General features: G+C 38.1%; 1 protein-coding gene across 1 annotated transcript in view; it reads left to right on the top strand.

The window, feature by feature from the left end:
• The window catches only part of LOC109373962 (ryanodine receptor 2-like), a 152,164-nt gene that overhangs the window by 38,313 nt on the left and 98,997 nt on the right, over positions 1-14,854 (top strand). Inside the window, exons 11-16 of the mRNA XM_019628228.1 lie at positions 991-1,231; positions 1,633-1,720; positions 3,259-3,351; positions 8,218-8,388; positions 9,449-9,508; positions 12,435-12,569. Coding sequence (XP_019483773.1) covers positions 991-1,231; positions 1,633-1,720; positions 3,259-3,351; positions 8,218-8,388; positions 9,449-9,508; positions 12,435-12,569 — 788 coding nt within the window. The remainder of the gene's footprint in view (positions 1-990; positions 1,232-1,632; positions 1,721-3,258; positions 3,352-8,217; positions 8,389-9,448; positions 9,509-12,434; positions 12,570-14,854) is intronic.

Raw genomic sequence — 14,854 nt, 5'->3', positions numbered from 1 at the left:
AAACTAATTATTCTGTAGACAGAGACAAAGATAGAACTGGATTTAAAACAACTCACTTTTAGCAATCTGTCTTACTGGGAATGAGAGAGGATGATCAAAATATACAGTCAAATGTTCACATTTCAGTTTATCTACCATTGCATGATTTCTGTTGAATAATCGGAAGCCATTTCAATGCCTCACCTCTGCTGTGTGGCTACACATCCAAATACCAGAGTATTATGCATCTTTCAACAGTGAGATTTCAACAGTGTTTTCTGACTTGAGAATTGCTCACAATATGAGAGAGGATGAAAAAAGAGTTTTTTAAAAGTTGAGTTCTGAAATACATCTAAATATATATTTATGCAATTATTTATAAACATGCAAAAGAAATACATCAATCTCATACTAATTGAGGTAGGGTGATTATGGTTGATTGTAACATTTCTCTTTATACATTTCCTCAGTGTATATATAATATGTCACCTTTAGGGAAAAATCTTTTTAAAAATGTTCTAATAAAGTTTAGAAGTATTGCTAACAACTGCAACTGTGATGAAACAAACGAGCAGTGTTCTATGTAAAACAACTCTTCCATTGGGATGGGTTGGGGACAGTTAAGTGAGGGGACTGCACATCGTCTCATATAATTATTGAGCAGTGCGCACCCCTTCTAAGGAAATGGCTGGGAGACCTTTTCCATTTGGGGAATTCTTTGTGGGAAAAGAACTGATTTGCAAAGTGAATGAAAGTCCTTTTTTCTATTCTAAATTAACTGTCAGTCCTTTTTCAAAAACAAGGAAGCACATCAAATTCAATTCGGTAATCGTTTTTGAACAGTATATAAAATTAGGCTTTTGACTGGAAAACAGGGGCCCGGGCTGACTCTTATAGGGAGCCACGCACTGGAAGAGAGGGCTTTCATTGAGCTGCAATTGAAATTACAGTCTGTGCTCATTATAATGAATGTTTGTGCCGAGTGGAATATTAATGTCTGTCTTCAAACAGTATTTTCCCAGCCTATTATAAATAAAGTGAAACCTCAGCTCTTGAAAACTCATTTCTTGCCATTAATGGAGAAACTCAAGAAAAAGGCAGCCATGGTCGTGTCTGAGGAAGACCACCTGAAAGCTGAGGCCAGGGGGGACATGTCCGAGGCTGAGCTGCTCATTCTGGATGAATTTACCACCCTGGCCAGGGACCTCTATGCTTTCTACCCTCTTCTGATTAGATTTGTGGACTATAACAGGTATAATGTTCAAAAGTGATGAATGTCTCTTATTCTATCATGACCTCACTGCGTTCGTATGTGCCGATTGAATCGCTCCATTTCACTCACTACTTAGCGATGAGCTTGTTTGCCCTTATAACTTAACCAAATGTTTATATAGATAAGCTTATTTCCACTGAGCATCTTAAATTTGCAATCAGAAATCCCATTCCGCCTTATAGGTGAAAGTTAGCAATTTGACAGTTACCATGTTTAAATGGTTCTAAGTGTTAACAGCTGTTGATTGAGGCTTCTAAGCTCTCTGGGCAGGAGCTGCCCTTAGTTTCTTGGTTTCAGATTTAACTTTCGGAGGGTGATGATTTTTTTTTTTTTTAATTACGTTGTAACTGAGAAACCACTTTATTTATTTTGTAATTCAGGGCAAAGTGGCTCAAAGAGCCTAACCCAGAAGCGGAGGACCTTTTCCGCATGGTGGCTGAAGTGTTCATCTACTGGTCAAAATCCCACGTGAGTAGGAAAATATGGGCAGTGCCTTGTGTTTGGAATATGTTAAGGGATGTCAAAACTTTAGCCGATTTTCCAACCCCTTGGTAAATACCTACGGAAGTATTTCTCAAACTAGCCTACTAGGTGTCTCTTAACTGGTGAGGAGGGATGATAGCTTCCCCTGGGGAGTTGAAGACAATATAAAATTTCTTATGAATCTTGTCATTTATCTTAAAAAAATCACAGGGGTTTTTAATTGCAGTCTATACACACATTTTATTATTGCCCTAAATCTTAGGGGAATATGGACATGGAGACCTGCCATTCTTATCCTGCAACCTTCCCTTCCTGTTGGTATTTTGCTAGCTTACCTCCAACCCCCCATCCCCTGTCCCGGGAATACTCCAGCCTCAGTTTGAGAACAGCTGACATAGTCTTGTTTTACTTGTTTTACTTCTGCCAATTTGTTCTATCATTGTCACACTTTCGTTTGTAGGAATTTAGCTTTGCTCCCCTGTTAGAACAAAAGAAAGCTCCTGCTGGGAATCCTGTCGATAGAATTTATAAAGTGCAACTTTAGTGAATTTTCAGTATTTTGTATGTTGCAAGTAGAACTACCTATTTTTAAATCTAAAAATGATTTTAATCATAAGAACTTCACAGTACCCTATAATTTTCAGTAATTAGCAGAATATGGGTAAATGAGGATTTATTATTGTTCCAAATTATTTCAAAAGCTTAGAATTTTTGTATCAATTTTAATTTCATGGTGCTTTGTAAATGGGAGATTCTGAGAAAGTAAAAATGAGCACTGCAACTGCAGTTTCATCCTCTGAGGTGTCTTCCTAGTTTATTTCATCAGATTGTTATGCAAATCAGATTAGTTTGGAAATGTAATATTTTTAAAAACTAAAATTTTCATACTTCATATTTAGGTTGCAATTATTTAGGTTGCAATTATTATTTGTTGCCTACCCTGAGGAGTCTGTTAAACTTAATACCAAAATGTATGTAAAAACGTACATTAAAAATACCATCATGCAGAAATATAATAATATATGAAATAGTGTCTTTTTTAACATGTGGATTTGTATTGTCTTCACGTTGACATTCACTTTCTGGGATGTCACAGAATTCTTTTAGCTTGTTTATGTTCCAGTAGATAAAAGCCAGAGATTTTTTATCCTTGGTTAACTCACCAACTAAATTGGGCTTGATATTCATTCTGCCCTTGGTAGATGTGTGTCTTTGTTACTTAAGTTTTCTGAACCTGAGTTTTTTACCTTTGAAACATAAGTATTTACATCCAGTTCCCAGAATTGTTGCCCCTAACCAGGCACCCTCATTGGATATTCAACAAATAGTCGTTCCCTTTCTTGATAAATCTTACATATCAAATTAATACTTATCATTGTAGAAACTATTGGGTCCTGAGCAACCTTGAATCACATGGAGTCTTAGCTATGTGTTTTTTTGAAATTATTTTTTATTGTGAAATACACATTTTTTAGAATTAGTTTTATTTGGTTTTAACTAACATTTTCTTTGCACCTTCTCAGAATTTCAAAAGAGAAGAGCAGAACTTCGTCGTACAGAATGAAATCAATAACATGTCTTTCCTCATCACTGACACCAAGTCAAAGATGTCAAAGGTATTTCGCTAGTGTTTCGCTATTCTAGAAAATGCCTGAACACAATTTGCATTGGTTGGTTTTTAAAAATATGTCTTTGAAAGTTTGTATCTGAAATTTGATAGATATGGTAATGTTTACTGACACACACACACACACACACACACACACACACACACACACACACAGAGCTTTGAGGGCACCCAGGATTTGATTTATTCACGTGTGGTATGAACAAGCAGGCACAGAAATGACTGTCGTGAAGGAAGTTTTTACTCACAGTTCCCTAGATACAGAGGCATGGTGTATAGTGGAGCGTGTGGGGATGCCCTAGGGTCAGTCCGGAGGTGGTGTGAGGGGAAACCGTGGACACCACCCTGTACTGTGGCTTCGCGGGAAGGAACAGGTGGGGCAGGGTAAGCAGGTTTAGGTTTGGCTAGGTTAATAACTCCAGGGCTCGGGGGCCTAGGGACTGTCCCTTGTTGTCGCATACCTGGCCCTGGGTGATTGGGGCAGGTGGATTGAGGCCCAGGTCAAAGGTGATGGGGAATACGGACTCTGTATTGGTTGTTTTGTATCTGGAAGGTGTACTTGCAGTCAAGTAATTTCCTATCTCTAGGAATTGACTAGCCCTGGCAGGGAGGCAGTCAAGGATCAACAAGACCCCAAGATGTCAAAGCATCAGAATAAAAAAAAGCGCTTAATACAAACCCTCACAAAATAGACATATAACTAGTCAATATTATGTACAGTGACCCTCTTTCCCCTTATATGTGGGGGTATATTCCAAGATCTGGAATATTCATGGAGGCCTGAAACTGCGGATAGTACCGAACCCTAGATACACTATGTTATCATAGTTTCCTATGATAAAGTGTAATTTATATATTAGGCCCAGTAATAAATGAACAACAAAACTGATAATCAAATTGAAAAATTATAACAATATGCCATAATAAAAGTTATGTGAATGTGGTCTCCCTGTCTCTCAAAAAAACTTTTGAATTGTTTTATTTCTGGGATTTTCCATTTAACATTTTGGACCATGGTTAACCACAAGCACCTGACACCACACAAAGTGAAACCTCTGAGAAGGGGGACCACTGCATTCATCAAGAGTAAATATATGTGCATTTATAGGTGCCAGATATATAGACCCTACCCACTCAATAAATTATGGGGAGGGGACTCCTGTGGGAGGGGCTCCTGCTTTACTGTGACCTGATTGGCTTTGGCGACTCCCAGGACAGCACACTAGCATCCCTCAGTAGCCCTCATCTTATTTAGGGTTTGAAAGGCCACGGAGTCACCATGTTAGACATGAGCCGGAAAGTAATGGTGGCTGAAGCACCTAGCACACTTGTGTGAGCACTGCAGGCTCATCTCTCATGTGACCGTGCTCCAGAAACACACACAAAGGAGGGGACCTTTTCTCTCCTCGGGGCTGACAATCACCTAAAGAGTGAGAACAGGCTCCTTCAAGGTTGCTATCCCAAGAGGACACATTTCACGATGTTTTTTGGTTTTTTTTTAAAGATTTTTTTGGGGAATTGGGGTAGGGGAACAGCCAAGTTGTCCTTCAGTCTTAGTTGTGGAGGGCGCAGCTAGCTCAGCTTCAAGTCCAGTTGCCATCCGGCTGCCTGTCAGCAGCTCGTGGCCGCCCAGCTCAAGGTGCCGCGTTCAATCTTATTTGTGGGCGGGCTTGGCCCACTATCCCATGCGGGAGTCAAACCGTCAACCTTGTTGTTAGAAGCACGCGTTCTCACCAGCTGAGCCATCCTGCCACCTGTTGGCAGCTCAGCAGCAGCTCAGCTCAGGCGCAGCTCACTGGCCCATGTGGGAATCGACCTGGTGACCCTGTTGCTCAGAGCTTGCACTCTTAACCAAATGAGCCACTTGGCCGGCCTCCATTTCACGATGCTTTGAACTGAACACCATTAGTGAATTTCTCTGCTTGGACAGCATATTGTCAGTTCAGGCCAGTGGTAACCAAGCCATTGAGAGGGCATGTAAGAGGCCAGTGTGTCCTCTGGGAGGATGATAGTAATTCCAGGGTGTCACCAAACTCAGGACAGTGCAGGGACTTCAGAGCGAGGTCTGTGTGTCCTATACGGGATTGACGTCTTCCCACCATTCCAGTCCAGTGATGCCCGAAGCATAGCTCTGAGCACTGCACTCCCTATAAACTAGGCTGAGGCGTCTGTGAGCATCGACCAATAGTAACATTTACTCCTATGTGCAGGGAAAAAAAGGAGAATAATGGACAGAAGCCTCCAGTTTTAGTGTTTTTCCCCCAGAATTTCCCCAAACCCTATAGTCTTTTTACCATACGAATGCTAACTCTGTGAGACAAGATAGATAGCAAATAACAGTAATATTGATGAAAAATTTAGAAATTACTGATTATGCTTTGCTTCTTTATTTTTAATTTTTTTTTGTTTTTGCCTGCATATGTGCTTGAAATTTTATGTCACATAAGTGCAATGAACTTTTTCCTAGAAATAGTGTTTAGAGTTCAATCAGTGAGCCAAATACACTAGTGTATTCCATTGTTTCATTAAATGAATCATGGTGTTCGTATGTTTCAGCATTTGGACAGATCTGAGAGTCACTGCTGGTTGTAGCAGCATCTTACCTGCGGTTTTAGCAGAATCTCTGAGGTGCTCTGCCCATCACAGGTGGCATGAGGGACCCCAAAGTGGAAGTAGTCAGGGCTGAGGACTTCTCTCTCAGACCTACACTTTCAGGTCTAGTGTCAGAAAGGAAAACAGGTGGGTGACCCTGGGTCTCACACCTGAAGTGAACAGCAAGATGTTACCCTTACAATGCTGAGAACAGAGAGATGCAGAGCCTCAGGGACTCCTGTGACAAGAGCTGAGCCGCCTACCTGAGGCATCGCAGCAGACACACCCACCCAGACTCCTGAATTAGACTGATTTAAGACAGGCCAGTGTAGTCTCTTGTCCCCTTAAACATGCCTACATATTGACCATGTTACTGCATATTCATATCTGAATCGAATGTTAGGGAACATTGAAAGTGAAATATCAGGCAAATTCAATTCACAAATTATTGAGCAGCTCCTATGGCAAGGCCATTCTGCATGTACAAAAAGGAACGAAACGGGCACCAAGCAAGCAAACAAAAACCAACCAGTAAGATGATCATGAGCATATTTGATTACTTGTAGACTTAGTTTCTTCATACTAGCAGTGGACGACACCATCCATGTACAAAAATTCAACTTAACTGGTCTGTTTACAAATTTCCTGTGGCACAGAGAGCAAGATTATTATTTGAGTAGGAATTAATGTAATGTTCTCAAAATTGAGCAATTGATAGTTGTCTTTAGCATTGATTTAAATTATTTTCATTATAAGGTCACTTAGATATTTATAAATATCAAGCTAGGTATAAGCCCCTTTTGTTTCTATAACCAGAAACCAAAAGAAACAAGTTAAAATCAAAGAAAATTCCAGCCCCAATAAAATTTAGACTCTAATGTATTGGGTAATATTGTTTTGCTGTAACTACATTGCCATGATTGGACAGAAATGTGTTTGTATACTTTGTAGCAATTTGTTTAATTTTTAGGATGGTAGTTCCTTATTTGAGTAATCATGTTTATCACTGCGGTTACCTTTCCTTTTATAGCAGGGAGCTCATTTGAAAACCACTGATTTATTATTTTATGGGTTAATCAATCAATTTAATAGTACAAATTATTATTCACCATGCTTTTTCTACCAAACTTACTGAAAATAATCTCTTACAAATTGGTACAGATAAAAGTGGGATCTATTTAATAAGTATATCTCTTTGGAAAGTGAATGTGATTCTTATTGCTATGGTTCAAATATTATAGGTTTGATATAATGTATCAATATATACTATATATTAATGATATATTGTAATATATTATATAATTAACACAATATAATATGTATAAGCTGCCATTACTGTATGATGACTCAATTGTTTCACTATGTGAAAAACTTATTCCAATATCATGTTGTGATAGATTTTGCCTTCCTTTGTGGAAAGCAAATCATTTGTATGTTAAACTGTTTTCTTTTTTTTTTCTCAGTAGCCTCAAACTATTACAATATGTCAGTATCATGAAAATATCATTAATGCTTGATATATTCCTACAAAGAAATTGAACGTGCACAAAGGAGTGGATATGGGGCGATTATTTTAATTTTGACTTGAGAACATACCCTCTTAATAGAAAGAATACTCACTACTCAGTGAAAATTAGACTCTGTCATTGGAGCCTATGGCTCCAGCATAATCTTCAACAAAATCCCAAGTAGCATGGCAATCCTCAATTGTAAACAGGTCACCCAGAGATAATCTCAGATATTTACATGACACCAATTAGCATATTATGTGTGCTTCTCCTAGATAAGAATTAAGACCCTGGGGACACAAGCCTGTAGACTATATAAAAGGCAATGTATTTTATGATAGTTTTATATATACCGTGTTGTATGTGCATTGAAAAGCAGGGATTTGTCAAAACAAGACATAAACCATTTATTCTTAATTCTTTGCCTCTTCAGCATCGGAAATTATAAAACATACACTATGAGAAATTACCACGGAGTTTTCACATATCCATATGCTTCTCAAGAATGACAATGTGCGTTTTCCTTTTAAAATTGTAGAGTGGTGCACACCAGTGAATTGTAATGAATGTAGGAATCTGAGAGTAGGGCTTAAAATCAGCAAAGACATGAAGAAGGAAATAGGAAAAATATTCTCAGTAGGATTTTCCAAACTAGGGACCAGCAGAGAATGAGGGAGACGAAACCACAACCAAGCTAGGCAAGGTTCACAGGTCTGGGAGAAAGCACCGATTCCCACCCTCCGCTTGGTCCACAGGCGGCTGTGTCCGACCAGGAGCGGAAGAAAATGAAGCGGAAAGGAGACCGCTACTCCATGCAGACCTCGCTGATCGTGGCGGCCCTGAAGCGGCTGCTGCCCATTGGGCTGAATATCTGTGCCCCAGGAGACCAGGAGCTCATTGCGCTGGCCAAAAACCGGTTTAGCCTGGTAAGTCCACACCCAGCGATGATGCCTCCGCCTGCAGCCTCCCAGTGTTTGCACGCCTTAGTCTCGCTGCTCAGTGCCAATATTTCAGTGGCATTAAATGTTTTATTAAGCGGTTTTCTGCACAGGCCCTAGGAGTCAGATACAAACACTGCCTCTTTTTTTTTTTTTTGAGGCTATTTTTATTTCTAAATTATGTTAACCACCCTCCGGGCACATTCAGGAACCACATGGAAAAGCTACAAACAAGTGGCAGGTAGTGAAAACAAAAAAATGGATTTCAGATGAACTCCTACATAGAATTCATGATGAGAGGTATATTGAGATTTATGAAGGGTGATTTTTCAAAGTTAGCTGCATAAGGTGTTGCGCTGACTGTGGAACCCTACGCTGTCGACTTTTAAATCGGCAGCTCTTCTTAGCAAGCGTCAGGATTTCAGCTCTCTTGATTTCTTCACGGCTTCTGTCGGTCATCTTCAGGCTTTGCAGCTGATGATGCAGTTTTTCTAAATGGTTCATTGGTGTTCTTGTTTTATATTTATGTATATCAGAGGACATAGTCTTTCCACCCCGGATATTCTGAAGCGCCCCTCTGTTCTTCCGGAGTTTGACATTCCAAAATGAACAAGTTGAGTGGAGACTGAGCACCGTTTTGTTGGTGGTTGTCTAATATTTGATTCTCAGGGCGTGCCCTTCACTACTGGGTTATTTAAGTGCTCAAAGTACTTTGTGGAGGTGTGCGGGGAATGCTGGTGACTTATTTCCATTTGAACCCCAGGCAGCATGTTTTTGGCACCCTTGTTATGAACTGGAAACTCGGTTCCATTGAGTCTTAATGCACTTGCTGTGGCGTGAAAGTTGGTGGTTATCCTGTTTTAAGTCACAGCAGCATCAAGAAATTATCTGGAAGAGACCCCCAAATTTGTGGCATGTATTTAAATCCTACAAAGATATTTGTTCAGAAATATACTTTTTTGAAAGATTTGCATTGCATTATTTCTATTGACTTGTAACAGGCAATGCTTTATAAGATGTCTTTTCAGTAACATTTATTTCTTGACAGAAAGACACCGAGGAAGAAGTACGTGATATCATCCGCAGTAATATTCATTTACAAGGCAAGGTAAGCCAAATGTACTCAAAGCACGTTTAGTACCTATACATTAGTTAATCTCTCTTCAGAATAGTACTCCAAATGTTACTTTAGCAAGTAAATCGGTGAAAATATATTATTTTAATCAGTCATTGTCATACTTGAAAATCCTTTTGTCTTAAAGACTCATGATTACAAATTATGTGTTTTTAAAATAGATCATCAGAGATTGTCAGACTTTGAAAATATATGTCACCAGTTGAAATAAACGTTGGAAATTTCCTTCATACTCGTATAACTGAATTTGAGGACCTTTGGGACATGGAGATAGGTGTCTATAAGAATTTGAAATTCTACATCTGTTGCTCAGGAATTAGATATGTGTGCTGTATTTAAGAGTCATTAGTACATTGACGATACTCAGAATTACGTTAATAGGAATAATTGAATTTACTTAGAAAAGCAAGTATACCTTTAGAAGAAAACATAAATGGAAACAAAGATAACACCTACTTCTTCATAGTGGGTTAAAAAAATTGCTAGAAGTAGCTTTTGTAATCCAGTAAGTATACTGTTATTTGGAAATTGTTTCATAGTAGGGAATAAATTATTAATTTGTTAATAGAACCTGTTTAGTAATGTAGGAAGTCTATTGTTTTGACTCAGCCTATTTGCTTCTATTGTGGTGTTCCTTCTGAGGAATTCTTTTTTTATTATGAAAATGTCCAAATGGTGACTACAGTATAATCTGTGCCTTTCTGGGTATTAAAATGCTCTTTCCCAAAGATTTCCAAACCCCATTCTTTTCCTTTTAACACTTTAGAATTAATATGATAAAGGCAAGACTTCTCTTTATAATGTGTATAACACAGAAATATGTATTTAAAGCAAATTTCATGTGTACTCATATATTTAGTAGATTAATTCCTATTAGGTAGAGCATCACCTCTTTCCAGATAGCAAAAACATTTTGAGCATTTAAAAAAATGTACATTAGCCTCCAGCTGAACCTCAAGTGAAGAGTTTACACCACATGCACAGTGTGTGAGGAGCTCATGTTCCCTGGAAAGGTCCTCAGAGTCCCCAGGGGACTCGAGGCCACACAGAGGGAACCATGATCTAGGACAAGCACTGCTGCATCGAGGCAGGAAACGTCCGTGTTTCTTGAGAAGGGGTTTATGTTGCTTTCAGGGAATGCTCCAATGGAAAAGGTTATTTTGGGAAGAACAAAAGGAAATTCTTCCACTATATTCTATAGGTTACTTGTAGGAATGCTTTGGACAATTTGTGTTGTGTATCGGGCAGTCGGGAAGAAAGAAGAGCAGGAAGGGAAACACATTTGTAATTAATATTTCACCTCCAAATGAATGAGGTGACAAAGGGGTAATGAATACATTCTCTTTTGGGCATTTCATTCTATGCTTTCTTATGCTGCGGGTTAGGCACACATATTATGGAGATATATAGACTTGAAGAAAATGAAGTCTTTTTTTTTTTTGTTCCTAGCTTATTTTTTTTTAAAGATTTTTATTGGGGAATTGGGGGAGGGGAACAGACAAGTTGCTGTCCTTTTGTTCTTCAGTCTAGTTGTGGAGGATGTTGCTTCACTGGCTCAAGTTGGCACCATCATTGCGCCCTTCCCGGATGAGGCAGACTGGTTGCCGGCCTCTGGACGGCTGCTCACGGCGGCTCTTGGCAGCTCACACTGGCTGCTGGCCGCTCACACCGGCTGCTGGCTGCTCACGCTGGCTGCCGGCCACACACGGTAGCTTATGGCAGCCCACAGCAGCAGGGGCTGCAGCCTACACTGTCGCCAGGGACTCTCGGCCCTAGCTTCTTCTTGAATACATTATCTTGAAACTACAGAAATAAAAATCCTGGAGACAGGGGGAGTAATGTTATATTAGAGAGAATAAAGGTTGTAATTATTTTGCCAAATATAAGTAGGTATGCATATTAAAATCTAGAAGCACCAAACAGTCCTCAGATGAAAAAAAGTATATGCAGAAAAAGCACTTTGTTTTATCAAAGGACAAATTGGTGTTTATAAGTTGTTCAGTGTACAAAGTGCTGTCTCTGTGTCTCTAGATAAAAGTTATTTTTGACATTACAAACTAGACTTTCTTAGACTAGGAGTTGTGAATATTTCGATGTTGTCCATTTACTTCTGCTTCATAACACTCAGTCTCCCATTTTTAATGGAGATTTTAAATGAGAGGAGAAAGACAGGGCTTGCTTTGCCCATTTCTAATGACAATAGTCTATATTATTTCTTTGAAGCAGCATGCTTATCCCCTGTTAAGATGCTTGTATTTGTTAGTTTCTATGATTTATAATAACCTTTCTTGAAAACATACAGAATTCAGCTACATCTTTCACTCAGGAAATTTGACACTATTAAAATAAGAAAGTGTAGACTCCTTTATTATAAGAATATGATTTTATAGCACTCCATTGATCTATATTAATTGGTATTTTTGTCTAAGTGAGACTAGGCTGTTGTAGAGTTTCTGTGTTTACAGATAAACATGATCCTATATCATTTCCTATGAAAGTAAATACGTACATCTTTCAGGGTTTGACTGTGAGAGAAGAAAAAGATAAAAGTTCTTTGCCTCTTTCCTTTCCCTGACCATCTCCAATTCATCCTTAAACCCTAGTTGAAGCTTCACTTGTTTAGGGAAATCTTTCCAACCACCAACAGGTTAAGTCTCATGGTACCATATATATATTTTTTAGCACCCTCCTCATCACAGTTGTAAATGTATGTTTAATGTTTGTCTTCCCACCAGATGATAAATTTCACGAGTACAAGGCCCTTCTCTGTCTTGACCTCTGCATATTTTGATACTGTGCTGTGCTCAGTATATAACTGTCGATCTACCCTTCAGAAGTAGGTCTCCCCTTCTTTACATCGTATACTTAGGTTTTCTGAACTTTTTATTTTGTTCTGCAGTTGGAGGATCCTGCTATTAGATGGCAAATGGCTCTTTATAAAGACTTACCGAACAGGACTGAAGATAGTTGCGATCCTGAGAAGACGGTGGAAAGAGTACTGGACATAGCAAATGTGCTTTTCCATCTTGAGCAGGTTAGATTTTGTGCTGATTCAATCATATTTGCTTTAACTGTGTAAAAACATTTTAAAAAGAGGATGTGTATTAATTTGTCAACTATGGGCCAAAAGTATATATTTCTTCAGCATAGTCATTATAAAAAATATATGACTAAAGAGTGTTTAGTATCTATCAATAATAAACACAATTTTCTAGCTTATAATTTTTGCAACAATATATAAATAATGTATTTTGAGAGATCAAGGCCTTTGTTTTATTGTCTTTTTCAAAATATTTCTAAAAGTATAATTAGGATTATATACTTAATTTTAAATAATTGTAACAAAAATTTCAGGAGTTACATCTGATTTCAAATGTTTTATACTCATGATTTTTATTACTGCACAGAACAACATGTTTGAGATACTCTCTCTCATTGGTTTAATTCTTGAAGTTTTTTGTTACTTGCTTAACCTTTCCTTTTGTCAGAATATTTGTGAGCTAATTTTCTACAAGATCAGCAATAAATTCCATTTAGAGGAGAGCAATGCATTGATAGTTAAACCATGTGAGAACAGTGCTTTTATATAATTTTTCATCTGTATCCTATTTTAAACTAGAGATCTCACTGTGTATTTGATTTTCTTACTTATTACCTTTGCTCAAGAATTGCCAAACCAATGATATTTGAGACTATCAGTCAGTGGGTTATATTTTGGTATAAGGGATCTCCTGGGTTAGGGACTATACCTGCGACACAGAGATGGAGTCTATATTTCCCACGAGGTCCACTCAGGAAAATATCACAGAGTGAGAGAGTCAGTGTGAGCCAATAGTGCCACCCGTCACTGGGCCTTCATGACAGTGCCCACCTGACATGGCATTTTACTGAATAAAATAGTAAAATGCCCGGTGTCATCTCAGGAGCTTTGTCACTTAAATGTTCTTCAGAATGTATTAGTATAGCAATAATAGACACTTTTCTTTGATTCCTGTCTTATGTTATCTGGTGATCTTCCATCCCTACCCTGGCCACTTGAAATACACCAGTGCCATATAATTTATCACTATACTTGATGAGATAAAACCAGGATACTCTGACACCATATGGCTCCCAACATGTTTTTACATTAGGTCACACCATAATATTAGTAATATAATGTAATGTAATATAGGGAACTCAGCATTTCTTTATTTTCGTTAAAAAAATAAATATCAATTATTATCAATCAGAAAATGACAAAATTTGAGGTAATAAAATTTAAGTGATATACAGAGCGATAGAGTTGTGTTTCCCGAATTATATGCATGTTTAAGAAGATTATTAAAGGTTCATTAAATGGCTACTGGAGGACTCTTTCTGGGAAAATTACCATAATTTTTAATTCATCTTGGCTTTCATGCACATATTTGGATCTGCTTGGATGAATTTGAAATAGATTAATTAAAGTTTATTGAAATCTGATTGTGTTTCACAATATCCATTTATTATATATTCATGAATTTACCCAACCAGAATGACTGGTGTCACTTGTGAAGCAGTGGATTCATTTCCCTAAACAACCCATTCATCCATGAACATTTTTTGAGCACACTTCTGCATGGCAGCTTTGCACTCAGCAGGCCCTGGGGCTGAATAATAATAGGGCCCCTCCACTCAAATTGCTCATGCTCCAGGACAGGATGTGGACACATACATAGATAAGCATGTAATGAGATCGCTGTGTTGGGATATGAAATATGAAGAGAGGATAAAAAGTCCAACTGGAATCTAGTTGTCAAGTTGGTAATCCCTGTGCAAATCTTAAAGGAGAAGTAGTCATTATTTAGGAAAAGATAAGGGAGTCAGATTGTACTTAAGGCCAAATGTTCTTCAAATGTTAAGGATATGAGCACAAAGAAAGCATTGATTATCAAAGAATAGACAAGAGTGGAAGATATTTGTGTGTAGAATTCATGCCTTTAATACCCCTATTCAAATGTTAACTTACAACTGAGTTAGAGGTCAGTTTGCAAAGAATATTTTCACTTGCTAAACTCAATGCAAAATCAATGGGTGTACAGGAAATACTTGATGTAATTTATCTCAAGTATCAGTGACCTTTGCAAATGTATAGTTTGTACTGTATATCTGGTAATTTTTCTCACGAGAGTAAGCTATCTCTTTGGAGTTTCCTAATATTCAAAAACTGTAGCTAAGTCAACACTTCTAGGTATTCAGACAATTAAAAGACACATGGACCGCAGATCTTACTTGATGTATAGGAAAACTCACTATTTAAGGTCTTCCCTTGTGTAATAAACTTCTCTGCCAAACGGT

Source organism: Hipposideros armiger, unplaced genomic scaffold, assembly GCF_001890085.2.
Source record: "Hipposideros armiger isolate ML-2016 unplaced genomic scaffold, ASM189008v1 scaffold_762, whole genome shotgun sequence".
Classification (NCBI taxonomy): Eukaryota; Metazoa; Chordata; class Mammalia; order Chiroptera; family Hipposideridae; genus Hipposideros; species Hipposideros armiger.
The sequence above is the reverse complement of the archived record's forward strand: the minus strand, read 5'-3'. Positions and strand labels throughout refer to the sequence as shown.